The sequence below is a fragment of the Pseudorca crassidens genome, chromosome 13 (genome assembly GCF_039906515.1).
Source record: "Pseudorca crassidens isolate mPseCra1 chromosome 13, mPseCra1.hap1, whole genome shotgun sequence".
Classification (NCBI taxonomy): Eukaryota; Metazoa; Chordata; class Mammalia; order Artiodactyla; family Delphinidae; genus Pseudorca; species Pseudorca crassidens.
In genome coordinates this window covers 75,020,317-75,041,664 of record NC_090308.1, presented here as the reverse complement: position 1 = coordinate 75,041,664, position 21,348 = coordinate 75,020,317, and the positions used below count along the sequence as shown (strand labels likewise).

Below are 21,348 nucleotides of genomic sequence, written 5' to 3'. Positions count from 1 at the left end.
TATTAGTATCAGCATACTTTAGAAAGAAAAAAGGTACCTGGGAATGCTTACCTGCTTTCCTCAACTTAGAAATTTATTTTATACAAAGTCATTTAAACAAATTTCTTAAGGAGAAATGATCACTAATAGCTACAAATTCACAAATTATCTCATGTGCTTAATTGGAGTTTTCATTTATCGTAGCCTTATGCACTCTTTATACTAAAATTGAGATTCTCAGGATGTCAATAAAAATGTATACCAATCTGAACAAATTTCTAGAAAAACAGCAATAGCCTTATGAATCTCATTTTGTATAACTGCGTAACAAATGAAACGTTTTCATCGTTCTTCCATTTAATTTTCCCAGAAATTTCACTTCACACTTTTGAGAAAATACTTATGTAAACTGTTTCTTTGAAATATATCTTAGAAAAGTCTGAATATTGAAGTATTATACCCAGTACAGTAACTTATGCATAGCAGCAAATCAATATAGTTTTAAGTGTACACATTGAAAAGCAAATGACATTTTTAACCTTTGGTTATTTTGGAATTAAGTTACATTAGGGTACCCACAATCCTTTAATTAGCTAATGTATTTCAACATTTTGCCAAGTAGACACTAATGTACCACCATTTACATAATACCTCTTGAAATTATGTACTTAGTGCTTTATGTGTTACCAAAAAACATAAAGAAATCATGAGGCTCTACAAAATAGCTTAGAAAAACAAGTTTTCTATTTATTTAAAAATAAGTTTGTAGTTACTACATTGCAGGGACAGGAATTCTTACACATACATTCTAGTTTGTATAAAAGGATTCAAAGAATTATGCTTCAAAACTAACATAGAAAGTGTCCACCTAACAGTAAAGAAAGGTCCAATCAATATGTACAAAAACAAAGGGCACTGCTATTCTGGTGTGAGACTGCCGTTTATAACATGATACTCCAGGTTTCCAGAAAGAAAAAAACCAAAAACCTCAATAAAGCTAAATAATTAATTTGTTTTTAAACTCTGTTACTTATTACATACAACAGATTTGCTTGTGTTTAACATTGTTTTCTGTACAAAATAAGCATTTTAATTTGCAAATGTGTCAGTTTCAACATTAACTCTCTAGGTCAGTTACTTTTTAAAATTGAGCTACATTCTACACGTCTAAATATCGTGTGACAGGATTTAACAGTTTTCTAAAAGATCTTTAAATAAGACCCCATCTTCTTGCAGTTTTAATATGGTCCAAAAATGTAACTTTGTATTTTGTCGCAATTTGTAGCCTTTCAATCAACACGCACAATCTTAACAGTAACAAGCGTGTGTGCATCTGCCTCATAGGTGTGTGTACTATATATCGTCTCAAACCTATTTTCTTAGCTCCTTAAATGTAGAAACTCATAGCCACCCACTATTATGTATTTGGTTTGTGCCATATAAGGTTAATTTCCTGATGATTTTATCTGCATTAAAAAAGTATTTCAACACAGAGCTATCAAAACTAAAAATAATATATATTTATAGCTCATAATATTTTCTAATTGTTTTATTACAGTGTGTACAAGGTTTCTATCTGGAGCGTCAAAAGCGGTACTTACAGTCTTCTGACTCAACGTGACCTCTTCTTGGGTATTGTACATAGTACAAAATGACCTTCCATCTGGAGTCCTTAGCTCAGTATAATTAAGAACAAAAATAGCTTCTTAGTAAATGTAATATTTAGTTCAAATCACTTGGAAATTTGGGAAATGAGGGGAACTGCAAGGAGGGAAGTGAGGAAAAGGTATATTTTCCGACTTTAGTAGGAAAATAAATTGTCGCCTAAGTTTAACTAAACCACTTCTCAACCTGTTTAAAAACAAAACCAAAAAAAACAACTAAATACGGGTGTAATTCACAGAACATAAAAGTACTTCCCCTATTATGACTTTTAAAATCATATATTTCCTGCATATGAGAACAATTATAGCCCTTTTAAACACTCAAGTATCTTGGTCCTTTCAACCTACTCAACAGTAAATTTCAGGTGGACAAAAACATTCAGAATAACAATTTGTTTTCATTAGGTAGAAAACAGTCAAAATTGCTTCCAGTTGACATCTGAGAGAGAGGTATGTTTGCATGTATAAAATGGAATGCTAGAATTAAACGCTATAAACTGGAGAAACTAATTTATATTACAAATCATATTTCAAAACATGTAAATGTTGCTAATATATAAGGTAAAAATGTTATTTGAATACTTTTGTTAAAATGTCTGATTAATCTACTGCACTGCAGATAAGGGACAGTTCTAGATGTTAACATACATGCTGCACAAGGATCTTTTTGCTGATCAGTGTATATTACATCATTTCCAAGTGATACTAGATTCAACCAAACTTCGTGTCTCAGATGTGACCTAAACATGCTCACAAATATTCTATACAATTATTCTACTTAAGGAGGAAGATCGTTGTTACAATGCTACCAAATAGTCTTCAAATTTGTGACGTTGTACAATAATAAAAACAATGAAAGCAAGGCCAAATCTTTAGTTCATGAATATATGCAGAGAACAGTCCAATGCCACAATAGCAGATTGCAAAGAATAAAATTTTTAAGAAGTATGTCTACTGCCCAGAGTTACGAGATTGTAATTAGACTGACTGTTTAATCTGCTGATTTGCAACATTTTGTAATTTTATAAGATTTGATTGGGACTTGAGAATGTTGGGGTGGAGGGAGAGAATATTAGGGTTAGGTACTTAAAAATACATAAACTGATTTACATTTTCTACGAATGTAATAACAAGTTATATTTCTGAAACTTTCAGGAAACTTAAATTCTTTTATTGCTCACCTAAAACAACTGCCAACATTTCCTTTTGACCTATAAACAGTATATATATGGTGTTACTGTCTCAAAGAAGGTATTTTCCAAGTGGTAGAACAAAACTATGTTGATGACTTAAATTTCTCAATGCAACTTTTGCAACGTATAGAAGCTAAATTATAAAAAAATAAAATCTAGATATATCTGGTTATTACTAATACATTTTTAAGTGTTTCAATTATAAAGAATCTGATCCAAGTCATTTCTGCCTTACTAAGTAACCAGTGTCTAATAATATCCAAATAAGGTCATAAATATATAGTGTCTTTAGAACAGGAACAATACATTTACTTGTTGCAGGTAAGATGGTAAATACTCATTTTTTTGCTCATGAGTTAGAATTAATACACCCTACTAGCGGTATATTTCACTCTTAAGACTGTGTACGCTCTTCCTTTTCCTGTACACACCTTAAAACTGTACACATACTTTTTTTTTTACAAAAATGGATTTTATAGTCTTATTTTCTAACACAATGCAGATAACATCAGGAAATTACATGTTTCAAATAGACTGCCTTCAAAAGCAACATATTAATGACTTAAATTTCAAACATACACACTATTATTTTCAATACTGGTGTAGCTGAGAGACTCATTTTACTATACAACCAAGCCATCCATTTCTGCATTATGAAGAGTTTAACTACTGAATTTTAATTATATAGTTAAATATATTTGTTAGAAAAAAATAAATATACAAAAAACCTGAAAAATTTGAAATTATTTTCAACTGCAAAATCACAGCAATCCAGTTAAGATCTGGAAAATGGTTTACTTAATTCCATAGGAGGATTTCTGTACAAATTTAGTTACAAACAATCTAAAAAGCCCAAATGCATCACTTTCCATCCTTTTTCAAGACAATCAGATGACAGCTAACATTTATCCCTACCAGAAATATTATAGAAATAATTATGTAATGTATTTTGCCAAGGTTCAATTAAAGACTTTATTTTTCTATATCAGGGTCATGCTGATACATATATTCCCCAGCCTCGCTTTTTAAAAATGTAGTATCCGAAAATTCTGGCTACATTTTTGTACCATACCAGTCCTCACAAAATACTACATTCTTCAAACTTTAAAAAAAAAAATGGACAATAATCTTTAAACAATAGAAATGGTATTTATGTTGGTTTTTAAGGTATAAAATAACTAACTGTACCATAAACAAATAAATAACTGCTTTCCTTTTCCACAGCAGTACATATAGCAATACATTCTCCTAAGTCATATAGTTATCATTTACAATAGACAACTTAATTTTACTAATGATGCAAAAAATAATAGAATACAAGGCACAATCATTAAATGGAATTTTCCTTTAGGGTGTATACTGACATACCAGCGTGATAAGGATACCGTAAAAAGTGCAGAAAAAACACAATGTGCAATGAGACCACTGTATAAAACATGATTGCATAAAAAGTGATTTGGCCTATTTTTAAACCTTTAATAATTGAAAATAACCAATCTTCCCCTTAAAATTAAACTATAAAGTATGACATTTTAAAATTATTTTTATTCTACCACTATCTAAAAAATCCTGAAAAAAGAATTTATACCTGGGTAATAGTATATAAGTATGTGTTTGTATATATATTTAATTATACCCATTTATCAATATATACACATACACACACAGACACATTTCTTTGTAAGTCATTTTAGCCTATTAGATATGTCTAAAGTTTAGAAATGACATTAATCCGGATTAACAAGTAAACATCAAATCCCATACCTTTTTCCTGTATTTTCCTTGAATCCTTTAACCACTTAAACATTTTCTCTAAAACATCTCTGTCAAAGGACCCACCAGTGCATTATTTTCTACTATTAGTACCAAAAAAAGATACACCTCAGCATAACTCTTTAATAACTTGCTCTTTAGAATAATATATAGCCTTTCCAATATTGAAAAAGTGTATGCTGTCCTGACAGTCAAAAACAGGCTTTCCACTGCACTGATTCTCAGTCTTTGGCACAATAAACAGAGATTGAGTGATTGACATAAGAATCAAGGTCTGAAAAATTAGACAGTCAAATGTTTTCCAATGTGGATATGTTTCCTTTGCATCAGTACATTTTCTCTTAAGTTTGGCAGAAATGGAATACAGCAAAAGCCTCCTCTAGATTCTTTGTAGATGAACATTCTATAATTAAAATTAAACTTTTCAGGGTATCAAATGGTGGGAATTTTATATTTACCTTTAGAGGAAACACATTTCTTAATTTACTGCTACTCTGGTAACATCTGTTCTCCTAGGGACAAGACTTCTGTATCAACAGAAATGTACCTGGCTTGGTCAAAAATAATTCATTTTAACATAAAATGCTCTATCACTAGGAATATTATGCTCCTTAAGAGTATAGCAGAACTGTCTTCTTCAGAAATAAATTGGGAATTCATTATAGAGCCTCAATTTCCTTTGTTTTGAACAGTAAATGAAATGAATGTTGAAATGCATAACCTATCTAAGGGCAATAAATAGCAAACATTTAAAATATATATGTATATATTTATATATATATATATATTCATTTAAAGAAGTGAAGTGTCTTGTAAGTTTGTTTGTTTTTTTTGCAAATCAAATCATAACATTCCCTAATCCGTCATAGCAGCAAGGAAGCAGAAGCCATAGTTCTACATACTCCTTAACTGTACCTGCTTTATAGATTTTGAAGTAAAATATTTTGGTGCAAGTTACCAACCAATTAAGTTAGCTTTTGCTTTTTCAGTCAACTTTCGGACTCGTCCTCTACTAGAAGTTCCAAAAGTCAAAGAAGTGTCTTCAAACAACAGCTGCCTTTGCTCCTCTTCAGAGTCATCCTCGTTATAGAAGGCTGTCCTTCGACCTTGGTTTCTAGTTCTCATGTGAGGTTCAGAGCCTTTAAGTTCCTCAAACTCTTCTTCCTCATCCAGGGGATCGTCTGTCTTTTTTCGGTTACTTCTCCTTAGCATTTTAACACTTGTAGGAACTATGAGATCTGAGTCTAGTTTTTGTGTCTTCATCTTCCTTTTGGGTTTTCTGCCTCCACGACTCTTTTTCTGTAACAAATCCTCCTTTACAATATTAGTTTCAGAAAGAAAATTGCAGGTTGAAGAAGGAACTACTTCATCTCTGATGGGATGCATGCTATTTTGCTCCGAATCTTCGGGCTTTGCATACTGTAGCTTTTTGGGCTTCCTACCCCTCTTCTTGTGTGTAACTTCACCACTGCTGGTATTAACATCCACCTTAGGTTTCCTTCCAGGTCCTCTCTTCACAAGCTTGGACGGCTGCCCTCCGTGGCCATTTACTTGAATGCTTCCGGGTACAAGAGCATTGTTTTTACAATCTGCTGAAAGGGAACAACAGTGCACTTAATATATGGAACTGCTTTTTTATTTGACCCTCAAACCAATCAATAAGTCCACTGCTATACTTATACGTAATGACATAATCCTAATTTTTTTTTTTTTTTTTTTTTTTGGCGGTATGCTGGCCTCTCACTGCCGTGGCCTCCCCCGCCGCGGAGCACAGGCTCCGGACGCGCAGGCCCAGCAGACATGGCTCACAGGCCCAGTTGCTTTGCGGCATGTGGGATCCTCCCGGACCGGGGCATGAACCCGTGTCCCCTGCATCGGCAGGCGGACTCCCAACCACTGCGCCACCAAGGAAGCCCATAATCCTAATTGTTTTTTAACTAATATGAGAAAAAGAACTGACAAAAGGCTAACGGTTTAATGATATTATTTATCTTCTATTTAAAACTCACAGAGGAGAAGCATCCTTAATGAAGTCACTGATGACTTGACAGGAGGGAAATGAAACTCAGAGCAAATAAATTACTTGTCTAAGTTAATACCGTAAATTATGACAGAGCTGGGATTAGCCAAGGTTTCTTATTCCTACTACCTTTACTACACATTCTAATGTACGAGCATTGTTTTCATTACACAAAATGACCCTGTTTACTCGTATGGAACTTCACCACCACAAAGCACTTTGTTTCCCTCATTAACACAGAATTTTTCTGTCTTCCTACCTTCAAGCAGCTCCATCATGGAAAATAATCTTAGCATAAAATCCATGACCTTTAAACTTGGTAATCGGAATAAATAAGCATTATCATCCCCCTCTACTTTCCTCTAATCATTTTTTTCTATTACAGATGGAGGAAATAGGGACTATCAAGACTGGAATGATTCTAACTCTTATTTAATCCTCTCTTGGATGTGATGATGATCATGACCTTTCTGATATCAGAGAAGAATTTATAGTCTAAATATTTCCTTATGTTCCTCAGAAGTAAAAAGGATCTCCTTTCCTACTAACTCCTATGCAAGGGGTTTGGAAGTACATCTACTGCAATAATTTGTAACAGTTGTTCTCCATAAACACTACCATGGCTTTGATATTCTTCATCTATCATTTTTACAAGAGTAGAAATAAGTTACTCTTGGTCACAGAATTTTTAAAAAAGGGTTAAAATAAAAAAGCAACTAAATGGCAGTTTTCTTCACAGGCTCTTTTTGGAACAGTCCTATCTCCTTATGTAACTGAATGGCAAATGACTGATTTATAATCATAAGCAATACTGACTGCACATATCAATCAAATCCACTATGTGTGCAACTATTATCAGGATTAAAATCCCATTATAACAAACTCCACGATAAAGACCATTATGCTTTATTAAAAAATAAAAAAATTCTGAAGATTAAATTCCAAATCTGTACAATCTGGACATCATGATGAACTGCCTTTCTATGGTTTAAAAAAAAAAAAAGCCATTACCCTTTCAGATGACGAAAAAGATGACAAACACGCATTACCACTAACTTTTTTTTTTGCAGTGCACGGGCCTCTCACTGCTGTGGCCTCCCCTGTTGCAGAGCACAGGCTCTGGACGCACAGGCTCAGCGGCCATGGCTCACGGGTCTAGCCGCTCCGCGGCACGTGGGATCTTCCCGGACCGGGGCATGAACCTGTGTCCCCTGCATCGGCAGGCGGACTCTCAATCACTGCGCCACCAGGGAAGCCCACCACTAACTTTTTCCTCCAAAATTCTGAAGTTTTTTGTTTTGGTTGTGATGGGAGATCTGCAATGCAGTATTTTACAGGAAATCCATAAAGAGATGGAAAGTGCTGTTAAAGAGAATGCTTCTCAGAGAAGGAGTCTCTGAGCCAATAGCAGAGGAAGAAGGCAAAGCCCTCATTTCCTGACCCCACAGTACAAATGACTTTCTTCAGATTAGTGGTTTTGAATAATGACGAGGGGAGGGGTGCAGGGGAGAAACATGTCTGTGCATAAAGTAGTAAAAGTATTTTCTAACAAACAAGTACCCTTAACCTGCCTGAGGATTCTGTAAGATTCTGTATATCTTTTAATTTGTTTTACATTAAGACTACTGGCAAATAAACATCCAGTTCATATACCCTACAAAAGTTCCACAGACTGGCTTCAAGGACTCCAGGAGCTCCTTGAAATGGTCCAAAGTTTGTGTGGATATGCCTACGTGCATTTTTTTAGGGGAAAAAAACTACAGGGTTGGCCAACTTTACAAAGCAATATATAACCTAAAAAGGTTCAGAACTAATGCAGTTCTTTTAAAAAGGAATTCGAGTTAAAAAGAAGTTTTAAAAATCACTCATCTGGACCTGTACTATCCAATGAGGCCACTACTAACCACATGACCACTGAGCACCTGAAATGTAACTAAGCGATTGAGGAATTCAAGTTTTAATTAAGTTTAAATTTGAATATGAAGCAGTGTACATTTTGAAACACTGATGACACACTGAAATAATATTTTGGATATAAAGGAGTAAATAAAATACAGTATTAAAACTGATAATTTCACCTGTTTGCTGTTACGACATGTAGCTACTAGAACATATGTCACTTGTATTATATTTCAATTGCACAGCACTGCTTGTTTCTGATAGTTAATTCAAGTGCCAATATTTATATGCTAAGTCATCATTAATGGGTTACATAGTAGCTTATTATATTTCTATACTGTACTGGTATTCCTATGTATTTGTAATACTCAAAAACTATGAATCAAATTGGCTATTGGACCTCCCCTATCATAATGCCAGAACCAATTCTCTATATACATTTGATTTCTCTAGGATTCAGGACTAACAGAAGCAAGGCCAATATATCATTCAAAACTTTGAATTCAGTTCAGAAAGGAAGCAAATGTAAAACACTCACATACAAAATTATTTATTTATTCAAACACTGATTGTCCACTATATACTAAGTATAGGCAATTAAAAAATGAGCATGGGCAAGCACAAGAGCTCAGATTCTACTGGAGATAGACAACATAAAAAAAGAATAGTTCTATCAACATTATAAGGGCCACAAAAGGCAATGAACAGGAAACTATTAAACTAGTAGGAAAAAAGAAATTCCAAAGAAGGAAGAAAGGACAACAATATTTAGGGACTTCCAAGTGGTTCAGGATGGCTGGGACATCAAAGGGAGACAGAAAAGTAAGGACAGCTGAATGTTAGACAACAGCCAAGCAATGAAGAGTCTTGTATAACAGGCAAAAACATTCAACTCTGATTCCACGTATGATTCAAAGGCAGGGAAGGATCTTAATTCTCTCTGTGTGTTTGTCTGTGTGCACGTGATCAGAAAGGTCACTTTGACTTAAATGTGGAAGATGGACTGAATAAAGTAGAGTTGAGAACTGAGGCAGGGAGACCAGTTAGGAGAGTGTGACAGTCCATGGAAGTGAGAATGGAGAGGAGGAAATGGATCTCAGAGATGTTAAGGAGGCAGAAAGAAATAAGTAGATTTGGATGATGATTTTAAACTTATAGAGGTGGGAAGATCCCAATATCATTAATCAAAATGAGGTCATTTCAGTAGAAAAATTAAATTGTGAGAGGTTTCTGGGGGGAATACTGAAAAGGAAATGGTCTAGACACTCTGGAAGTCATGACGAAAAATGCTTATTCTTGAGCTGTCTGCTGTCAAGAAGCCATAATTATTTTAACATGTCGTAGGGTGTATTTCATCAGTTACTTGCTTCATCTTTCAAACAGAAAACTTTTACAATGAAAATGTGAAGACAAAAGAACTTTGGAAGCATAACTCTAAGGGGTCAAAAGTTGTATGCTAGAATAGATATCTGGCTATAGACAATCCTAATTATTATTTAAAGGTCAGTGTGTTGAATTTTGTGATATAAAAACAACTCAAAAATTTTTCTAAAGAAGTGCTATACTGCGTTAAAACTAAATTCAACTTTATTTAAACTTCTTGGATATACTTTTCTAGGTTTTGTAATACTGAAGTTAAAAACTACTAAATTTATATCATAAAAGCCTCTGATTTTAGAATATGCTTTTATTTTTCATAGGACAGAAAATGCTTTTATTTTTCATAGGGCAAGTTTTTCTTGGCTTCTAAAATTTAGTAACAATACAGTTTGCTTTTGGCACAAAGCTGCGTATCAAAAGATGTCTCAGTAAATATATCAACTAATACAGAATGTGTGACTTTTAAATGAGCAACCTAAAAAGTGGATATAAATATTATTTCCAATAGAACCACCATTTGTTAAGATCTACGGTACCTTGCTCGATGACAGCTGATGACTTTGAGAGAGCGGATGTCTTTGAGAGCACAGACGATTTCATTTTACGTTTGGCTGGCTTTTCCTTTTCCATGTTTTCTTTTGTAGAATTATTCCTAGTGGCATGACTAAAATTGGACTGACCAGGACTTGAAAGAGTACTCAAGGTTTTGGAATGTTTCATGGAATTCTCTAGAACTAAAACACACATACGAAAGATTAAAAGCTAAGAGTTAAATTATTTAACCTTAAAACAAGCAAGAAGGTTGGGATTACTTCTAAGGTGAATTGTTTGAATTAGCCAACAGGATAAAACCTGGGGCGATGCTTAAAGCTTCCGTAAGAAATCTACTTTCAAAAAGGAAAAAGGCGTACATAATAGTTTCAGACCTTTCAGAAGCTGTCCAGTCACTGCAAGATTATGAAGGGAAGTGCTGGCAAACTGCTAGCAAGTCTGGGTTCTACGATTTAAATTTAGGCAGTTTGGATCAGAGTTGCCATTTTTGAGCATTATCCTATACTGACATTCCTAAACCTCAATATTCTTTTCCTTATCAAAAAAAATTAAAAGAAAAACGGGCAAAAACAATAAAGAAAAGCAAAACCAACAGTGTCTGATGGAATTTACTAAATCTAATATATTCCATTTGGCAAAGTAAATGCTTAAATTACAAAAGTCATTATATATATTTCAATTTAGAAACTGTAGCTGATTCTTACTTGTTTTCCCTGGCACTGCAGATGTGTTAGCTTTCGAAATAAAAGTCTTCGCTGCTGAAGAAGTGGATGGTTGCTCACTGGTAACTAGATCCACAGCCACTCGATTGCTTCTGGTTCGAACTACAGAACTGGATTCCGTTTTACCATTTATCTGAGCAGCACTGTGCCTTGGTGGTATTGATCGTGTAGGTGCAGAGAATGGAGAGGTAGAAATATCTGACTTTAACTGGGGTTTTAAGATCCTTTTTTTCCGTTCAGGGCTGAAAATAAAATAGTATCATTAGTCATTCTTTTAGCTCTATGTGGATGAATAAAACAGTCTTATAATACTGTTGGATTCAATATTTGTACTGTTATGAAATATGTTAAAATATGAGATTTGTAGTGGATTTCATATGGTTGTGAGCCTTTGAAAAGTGAATATTTAGTGAAGGATCGCTGTAAATGCTATAGTTATATGACAGAAAGCATGATGCCATCACTATCCTAAAAATGCTGTTTTACTGTACAGATTTAGCAGTTTGAATTTAAGCACTTACACTAGTATAGCTTTAGTTAAAAGATTAAAAATCCTCCACATCATAGGAACTTGCATGTCAAATATATCATTCTGCAATATAGGGAATAGTAAAGGAAGTATTAAAAAACACCAAGTTCTATCATTTAGATGACAAACTTATAGATCAGTTGATGATATTTAAAAGAAATCAAATACCTTGATGCAGCACTACTGGAAACAGAGCTGCTTCTATTTCTTTTCCTCCTCCGTTTGGTTATTGTACTTCTTTTATGAAAACGAAGGGCAGATTTATAATCTGATAAAACTGAACTAATGTGTTCTTCAAAGAAAGCGGACAAGCGCAAACTCATGCTGTAAATCTATGGAAAGAAAAAAAACTGTTCAAAGATTCCTGAAAGGAAATGCCTGTTCCTTTGAGATAATAATTTAAATATTTTTCTAACAAAAAGTTTTTAGAATTTAAAACATTGCTTTTTCTCAATCTCTTTTGACAAAGACTAAAACTGAAACATTATTACAATTAAATTATTTTTGTATTTCTTGGACAAAGAAAGGTAAATGATATTTATAGTTTTACTCATTTTTATGACTCGTATGAGCATTATATGGAAAAAAATGCTCCTTTCCACTAATGCAGAAAACAGCTGGAAAAGTTAAGCACACGTACCTCTAACACGTATCAGGACAATGTGTACGTGATGTCTATTCAACTACACTACCTTCAAGAAAAGTAACCATTCCTAAACATTAGTGACATTAGTGTTTTTTCATAGAAGGAATAAAACAGAAAGATGTGAATTCCTTTTTCCACTAGAATACCATTAAGAACCTAATAGAAAGTTTATCAATTTTGTTTTAAATTTTAAGTAAAAGCAGCATTTAGTTACTCGACATACTTTTCTACTAATTTCATTTCATTTAAACAGAAAAGAAAGCAATTCAATTATATACCCTTGATCTTTTGCTTGGTGTATATGCTTTGGAATTACTAAAAATAAGTCTGACATCTTTACATAACTCCATTGGTGACTCATAATTCCCAGCCTCTAAAGTCTCTCTAACGGTAGCAAAATCCATTGGAGTGTCAATGATGTCTCTGTAGTCCTAAGAGAGGGAAAACAGGTCATATTAATAATATAATAATAATAGTGCATTACTTCTCATAACAGGGATTCACATTCAATTTCTGTGATGACTGCAAGTCCTAGAACTATTAATAATCATTCCTCGTTTCCCTCATCAAGGCTCCCTTTATTCCCGAAGTCATTTTTATTTTTTTCATGTCCTCTACCTTTTACTGCAATCAACACAGGATTTCTCTCATTCAGGAACCTATAAATTCTGCTTTTTTTTCCTTCAGAAAGAGGTAAAGGGTAGAGTTGTGTTTGAAAAAGGAGATTAAAAGAATATCGAAAAAACTCAGTTCCACAACTACAAGTTTGATATAAAAAACCCAAAACTTTATACTACCCATGAACTCTAAAGGCTGCTAATTCATTGAAACATAATTGTACCTTTAAAATTAAGAGATAAAAACAATAAAAATATGTTAACATCCCATGTACGTGAAGGTCTGAATTCTAGTAACCTCAACTGCAGTACTACAATTACTATAATTGGGAACTTTGTAGTAATCAAGAATTATGAATGTAAGTATCTGTCACAAAGCCTTTGCAGTTCATTCCACGGAGGAAAAGTGCAGTCACCCAAAGTCTCCACCTAATCAATTGTATATTGTATATACAATTGTATAAGATAAAGCAATAAAAACAGGCAAATGAAAGGAGAAAAAAGCAACAGAATAGGATAAAATGATCCAAATATGGTATCTTTAAAGGAGTAAATAATACTATACCTTTTCCATAGCCCCAGAGTATGTAACTGTATTTTTCGAAATACAATAACTTGACTTTGCCCCATCAAGTTTAAATTATGATCAAATATGTTTGACCATAAAGCAAACAGTATTACTGCCTTTGACAAATAGGGACAGTTTTATTTCTTCCATAACAATCTGCAATGCCCTTTATTTCCTTTTCTTGTCTTGCTGCACTGGCTAGAATTTGCAGTACTATGTTAAATAGCAGCTGTGAGGATGGACATTTTTGCTCCACTCCCAATCTTAGGGGGAAAGCATTCAGTTTTTCATGATTAAGCATGATGTTAGCTATAGGTTTTTAAACAGATGTTCCCCTTTATTCCTAGTTTTCTTAAGTCTGTTTTTATTATTAGTGGTGTTCTGTTTTCTTAGATTATGTATTTGTCTTTTTGGCATCCACTCAGCACAGGGCCAACTATATTAATTTTCTTATTTTTGTATTCTTGATACTGTGGCATTTTGGGGACCAAACAGACCTAAGGAGAGACTGCCCCCTTCCAAGGGCTTAGGCAATTCTTAGAGATGGCAAAGGGTTGTACTGGGAATACAGCTTTCATATGTAAACCAACCATGCCCTTAAGCAACCCTCACACACCAAGCCAGTATTTCCTCTGCCATGAATCATCCCAGGGTCAGGTATCAGACAACCAGAGACCACCCCTATGCCCCAAAACCAACTGGAGTAATTCAAAGTAGCCAGTCTTAAGCTGTTGACTATGCCCTGCCTTGCCTTTCTCATGGAAACCTCAGTAAAGGCTCTGGCCCAAGCTTGTCCTTTGCCCCTGTGTTTTTTGGCTGTGTTGGGTCTTCGTTGCTGTGCGAGGGTTTTCTCTAGTTGTGGCGAGCGGGGGCTACTCTTCGTTGCGGTGCGCGGGCTTCACTGTGGTGGCTTCTCTTGTCGTGAAGCACGGGCTCTAGATGCGCGGGCTTCAGTAGTTGTGGCTTGCGAGCTCTAGAGTGCAGGCTCAGTAGCTGCGGCACACAGGCTAGTTGCTCCGCGGCATGTGGGATCTTCCCGGACCAGGGATCAGACCTGTGTCCCCTGCTTTGGTATGCTGATTCTTAACCACTGCGCCACCAGGGAAGCCCCCGCCCCTGTCTTCTGCAACGTAACTAAGACCCTGTGCTTTCCCCTGTGGCCCTAAGTGGTATTTGGTGAACCCCTCTCTGGGACCTTAAGTGTAATACATTTCTTTCTTCCAAGACTCATTCTCGTTTCCTCCTGTGGCCACAATGATTACCACACCATACCCAACATGTACATTCTTTAAAGAAATGAGTACTGAATTCTGTCAAATGCCTTTTCTGCACTGATATGATCATGTGATTTTTCTTCTTTAGTAATGAATTATTGACATATTGACTGATTTCTGAATACTGAACCAGCCTTATATCCCTGGGAAAAAACCCACTTGGTCAGGGTACAAAATCATTTTCATATATTGCTGAATTCTATTTGCTGATATTAAGAATTTTTGCACTTTCTTCTTTTGTACTGTTTTGTCTGGTTTTGACATCAGGGTAACACTGGCTTCATAGAATCAGTGTAGAAGCATTCTTTATCTTGAGGAAGAGACTGTGTAGAATTTGTGTTAGTTCTTTAAACATCTGGTAGAAGTTTCCAGTGAAGACTCCTGGGCTTAGAGATTAAAAAATACATACTTGGGCTTGCAAGAAACAAAAGGAAATCCACACGTTTCAAAAACAAAGAGAAACGAAAACCAGAGCACTTTAGCATTAGCTCAGTTCTTGTAAGAGGTTTTTTGGATGGTAGGGTTTGAATTAGTCCTGTTTATCACACTGCTGGAATTAAACATTTATCTTCTACATTTAAGATTACATGTTTCTTGATTTTTAAAATGACAAGTCATTTATGATATTGATCTATTGATGAAACTTCTCTATTTCCATCATTGCAAATTAGAACACATACATAAAAAAACAGATAATAAAGACTTTGGTGATACCACATCCAGGTCATGATCTCTTATAAAACGTTTAATTTTAATTTCAAACCATGAATGTTATCTGATATACAATCTTTAGTAACTGAAAAAAGGAATAAAAAAAAATCACTTGAAGTGAAATTTAGATTGCTAAGACTGCACGCAAAAATAAATACTTGTAACATGTTTACTCAAACTTTTTACCACGAATTCCATAAAGATCATAAATTGGCATAACCTACATATATAGTAGTGCCACCTTACATTTATATATAGTGCTTCAGTGTAAAAACTATTTTAATGTTGAATAAATAACTAGTAATATTCTCATTCCACTTCTATAACCCTGTAAGGAAGGTTAGAGACAGGTATAATTATTCTTGCTTCCCAAATAATTTCCATAGTAAATTCACAGAATTAGTGTGGAAAAGAAAATAGTAAATATATACTCAGATATAAAAACTAAATAACTTGCTCGAAACTGCAGAACTGGTAAGAGGCAGAGCTGGGACAATAACCCAATTCTTTGGAGTCTTAGTTCAGGGTTACTTCTTTTTTACCACACTGTTCAATTTAGATGCTCTATGTAGCCAAATGGATAATGAGAAGGTGTATGAAATAAAAAGAAATAAACTATAATCATAAAAATAAATAGTAAACTGTCATGTATAAGAGATGTATATGTATTTATATATATATATCAAAATCAAACTGACAAATAAAGTATTTTCAAAAATACTTACTGGGGGACTTCCCTGGTGGCGCAGTGGTTAAGAATGCGCCTGCCAATGCAGGGGACATGGGTTCTCGAGCCCTGGCCTGGGAAGATCCCACACGCTGAGGAGCAACTAAGCCCGTGTGCCACAACTACTGAGCCTGCGCTCTAGAGCCTGTGCGCCACAACTACTGAGCCTGCGCTCTAGAGCCTGTGCTCCACAACCAGTGAGCCTGCACTCTAGAGCCCGTGAGCCACAACTACTGAGACTGTGCTCTAGAGCCCGTGAGCCACAACTACTGAGCCTGCGCTCTAGAGCCCGTGAGCCACAACTACTGAGCCCGCACACCTAGAGCTGGTGCTTCACAACAAGCGAATGAGAAACCTGCACCTTGCAACGAAGAGTAGTCCCTGCCTGCCGCAACTAGAGAAAGCCTGCACGCAGCAACGAAGACCCAACGTAGCCAAAAATAAATAAATAAATTTTTAAAAAAATCTATGTGCAAACACATTAAAAAAAAAATACTTACTGGATATTCAAGAAGATCTACTGGCTGGCGGAAAGGCTCAGAATCTTCACACTGAAATATGAGATTTAACAATTCTTGACACTGTTTCTTCCATGCTTGAATATCATAAGACTGTGCTCTGTTACGTAATCTTCTTCTAGGCTGATGGTCCTAAAATTAAAATGTTCAAATAATATTAATAATACATATAATAAAATTTTTATTTTTAATCTTGGATAATTAGGTAATATACAGTGATTCAAATAAAAGAAAACATCATTCACCTAGTTCTGAAAACCATGCATTGTTGTGATGGAAACTGATTTGGAAGTTAATACTTAATCTGTCTTTAAAAATAGTAAGAGTAAAAAAAAATGCTCAATACATTTTAATTCATATAAGGCACTTCTGTTAAAACAAAGAACTTAGTACCTTCCTCTTCCGGGTAGAAGTTCCTGGCACATCAGTGTCTTCTTTTTCTTCTTCCTTTGAAGAAAGAATTTATCAGATTCATAAAATATTCTAGGTTTCACTATATTCTATAGTTTTTTAATACCAATTATCTCCTTTACATTTTGGAAAACCCATAGTATATATGATGCTGGAACACTTTACTGACTCATTAAAAAGTCTCCCTCCACCCACCGTTTAAAAAAAATTATAACAATTCTGAATCATTTTTTTTTAAAAAGTTAGCAACAGCATTAGGCAAAAATAATTTTCATAACAGCATTCACCTGAAAACTACTGTGTGTAAATTTCTTTTTATATATGGAACATAACCAATGTAGTAATAATCATAATGAAATATTAAATACCTCAGAGTCAGACAAAACTTTCTTCTTCATTGAATTGTAGAGTGGAATTATGTTATAACAAGTCTGATCCCTAAATAACAAAGAAATGTTAGTATACAAGACTGGAGTCATGAGATTTTTGTCCTTTAAACCTGTTAGTAAAACAAGATTTTAAGATAAAACTTGAAGCTGAAGGCTTCTTCATCAGTTGACTCCAAAACCCTATGGCACACACATCTGCCCCTGCCCCGCCACTCTATGTGAAGCCTCCACTCTGGCCTATTTCATTACACCAAGCCCAATTCCCATCTCCCAGGTTTTGCTCAGTTCACTACTGGGCCTGGAATGCCTTCCTTCATTCTTCAGTCTACAAGGAATAGCCAGTATACCTCCTGTCTTCTAATTCCTTCTTCCTTTTATTCTTAAATGTAGGCATTCCCTAAAATTTTGTCTTTAGCCATCTTCTATACCTTTTGACCAGATAATCTTATATATCTGCAGTTTATCTGTGTTAGTGAACTCCAAATTCCTATAATTTGGTCTGACTCTTCTCCTGAGATTCCTGACACCATCTAAAATTCTGCATGTCTAAACCTAACTGTTGTTTTCCACTTTCTCCCTTTTCTTTTTAACTTTTTTTTTCAACCATTCTTACAGTAATGCATGGTTTTTCACTATTCCTTCCCTTGCCTCCTCCTTATAAACCCAATCATTGGACAAGTTCTGTGATTCTACCTTCAAAATCTCTTGGCATCTGCCTCTTTCTCACTTCCATAAAGTAAGCCTCCATCACCTCTTACTTGGTCAGCTGTAGAAGTCAATCTGCAGTCAGTTTAATATTTTTAGGGCAATTTGCATCATGTTATTCTCATGTTAAAAACATTTCAACAGTCCCTTGCCTTTTGTCTCCTCCCTATCTGTTAACATTAGACACTGCAGTCAAATTAATATTTTTAAGGCATAGCAAGCACCATGCTATTCTCAGGTACAAATATTTTCGATAGCTCCTTGCTCCCTGTGCTCATATTTTAAGTATAGTTCCTCAGATCAGCATTCGAGGTCCTCCACGATATGGTCCAAACTCGAGTTTAGCACACTGTATCCCTATTACTTCAGCTCATGTACTCTCTACTTCACCTGATTTCAGTTACTCGATTCCCTTAACAAATATTTACCTTCCTCCATCATGCCATTCCTCATCCCTGAACTGCTTTCCTTTCATCTAACTTCTGAATCAGTATCTACCTTGTCCAGAACATCTTAACATACTTCTCCCTGTACCTGAAATCCCACCCTTATAGCCAGAAGTGACCCTATCCCTCATCTAAGCATTCATACAAACTCCTTTTACTTTTTCCTTATATTATAGTTACAGATTTATCTACCCTACAAAACTGTATTAAGAGGATAATTATGCATTTCTTTCTATCTCCAAGTATCTATTACAACACTTTGAATATAACTATTGCTTGAAATTTGGCCAAATAACTCAATTAAAAAGTACCATTACCAAAATTTCAAGATATACTAGACATCTTGAAAAGTAACACTAGCTAAAAATGGTCCTTAACAAATTGTATACCTCTAAAAAATGCCAGGGATTTACTTTTAGATATATACAATGTAAATGTTTTATTATTTTATTTTAATCGGTTCTTATAAGGCATTTCAAAGTAACTATTTGAAAGAAATACAATTTCACAGATTATTCCAAATGTAAAAATAACTGTTTCATCTAAATTATTTCACTAAAATATGAATTTACTCTATCATGTGATTCTATTGATTCCTATCTCTTTGGAAAAACAGATGTACATAACATATATAAAACACAAAATTACAGATTAAAAACTTTATAGTTAAGATACTATAAACTTTTACAACCAAGTATATAAATAGTTTTCTGAGGATAACTAATTTTTATTATCTTATTAATTCTTGATTATCAATTTTACTGAAAAGCAGCAAAAGCTTAGCAATAACAGCCCCGAAACCAGTTGGAAGGCAACAGTTTTCTTTAGAGAAATAAGGTCGAGGAAGGGCATAAAGTTGATCTTACGAATTTTCTTTGGTTGTTTATTTATATTGCAATTACCTACATTCCTTAGCAAAACAAACAAACAAAAACAAACTCACCTAATACCAAGAAAAGGGACCCTATGATTATGCTGAGTAATGAGAATGAAGCTGGAGGTGTTTAAAAAAAAAAGCCTCAATAATCCCTTCATGTAAAAATGAAAGCTGAAAATAGGTGAATACTTAAATTATAAAATACCCAATTCTCTTAATGAGAAAAAATTATCCAATATAAATAAACTTCGTATGAATTCAGAGCTGTATTTCGTAGAAAATATACATATGATTCATTCCTCTGGCTTCAATTTAGAAGACTCAATTCATTCTATGAATGCATAAAATCCTAAGACAAGGAAGTAAAAGTCCTGCTGTCTTAAGAAGTTGTAGTTATCATCACTCTTGGTATGGGATTAATGAATGAGGAAGTAAACTTGACTTTGAAGAAGAAAAACCTTGAAAGTTAAATTCATTTTCCTGCTGATGTATTTGAATACTTGTTCCAAAACTTGATAGGGGCAATACAATGTTAAGATGAAAGGTTCTCAAATCAAATGGCAGACACTCATTTACTGTGAAAATTAAACAAGTTAACCTCTAAAAGATTCAATTTCCTTAACTGTAAATTCCAGATAATGATCTCTCCCACCTGTAAGATTTTTATCTGACTTAGAAGAGCTAATTTAGGTAAAACATTATACATTCAGTAAAAGCTTGCTATTATTATTATTATCGAACATTGGATTTAGAGAAAGATCCCTATTTTCTTACTTGAATTGCAGAACACAACTGTAACACAATCTCTTTGACTCTGTAATTATTATCAGCCAGTGAACTAAACGCTGCTTCTTTAGACAGACATACGCTTCCTATTTTGAGTGGAACTATGCTTATAGCACAGCACGTGACATGATGTATAATAAAAAATGATTGTACTCTACGTTTTGGCATTTTACATTTTAAAATACTGCCATTAATTATTACAGTAATATAATTAAGTGTGGAAAAATACTCACTTTATAAAATGTAGAAGAAGATCAGTCACAAATTTAGCAGATTTCACAATAGGGCTTCCAGGCTCATTAAACGTTCGTGTATTATGCTCTATATACCGAACTTCCCACATTAAGGAAGAAACCCGCCTTTAAACAAACAAAATGCATAAGTCTTATTAATCTCTTTATACTTAGAAACACACACACACATTTTAAAACCAAGACATTCAGACTTTTTTAATTGCAGTCTTAAATCAATTACAAAACTCACACCTTAAAAAGCTGTTTTCAAAAAAACAGAACGTCATTTGTGTTGGGCGGGTGGAAAAGAGTAGTAACATTATGTACTGGCATAGAAAATGTCTGGATTTGACACATTAGTCTATCAACAGGGCCTTCTTTTAGGGAGAAAGACTATAAGGAGAGTAGCAGGAGGAGAGAAACAGTGGAGTTTTAGCTTTACATAGTCCTTTCATGTATGGTGTAATTTTTTGGTAATAAGCATATCTGACTTTTACTTAAAAAAGGAAACCAAGCAATTTCAATCTAATTCTATTACTGGTAATCAAATGACATTTAAAAATGAAAAGCTAACAGCTTGCTTATGAGATACAAAAATATACAAATATGGTGAACATGTTAGTTTACTAAGAAACCTAACGAAATGAAAATTAATTTTTTTTTTTACACTAAATAGACAATGCAGTTGATCCTTGAACAATGGGGGAGTTAGGGGCACTGGCCCTCCTT

General features: G+C 34.3%; 1 protein-coding gene across 3 annotated transcripts in view; it reads right to left on the bottom strand.

Annotated features, from left to right (window-relative positions):
- Positions 1-701: 701 nt before the first annotated feature.
- Positions 702-21,348, bottom strand: part of PHIP (pleckstrin homology domain interacting protein) — a 127,153-nt gene continuing 106,506 nt past the window's right edge. For 2 of the 3 annotated variants that reach the window (XM_067702731.1, XM_067702733.1), the window contains exons 32-40: positions 20,620-20,745; positions 17,552-17,621; positions 17,166-17,219; positions 16,755-16,904; positions 12,636-12,788; positions 11,880-12,043; positions 11,165-11,424; positions 10,445-10,642; positions 702-6,201 (exon numbers count right to left, since the gene is read on the bottom strand). In XM_067702731.1, coding sequence (XP_067558832.1) covers positions 5,564-6,201; positions 10,445-10,642; positions 11,165-11,424; positions 11,880-12,043; positions 12,636-12,788; positions 16,755-16,904; positions 17,166-17,219; positions 17,552-17,621; positions 20,620-20,745 — 1,813 coding nt within the window. In that variant the 3' untranslated portion in view covers positions 702-5,563. The remainder of the gene's footprint in view (positions 6,202-10,444; positions 10,643-11,164; positions 11,425-11,879; positions 12,044-12,635; positions 12,789-16,754; positions 16,905-17,165; positions 17,220-17,551; positions 17,622-20,619; positions 20,746-21,348) is intronic. The other variant, XM_067702732.1, reaches the window with a different exon arrangement.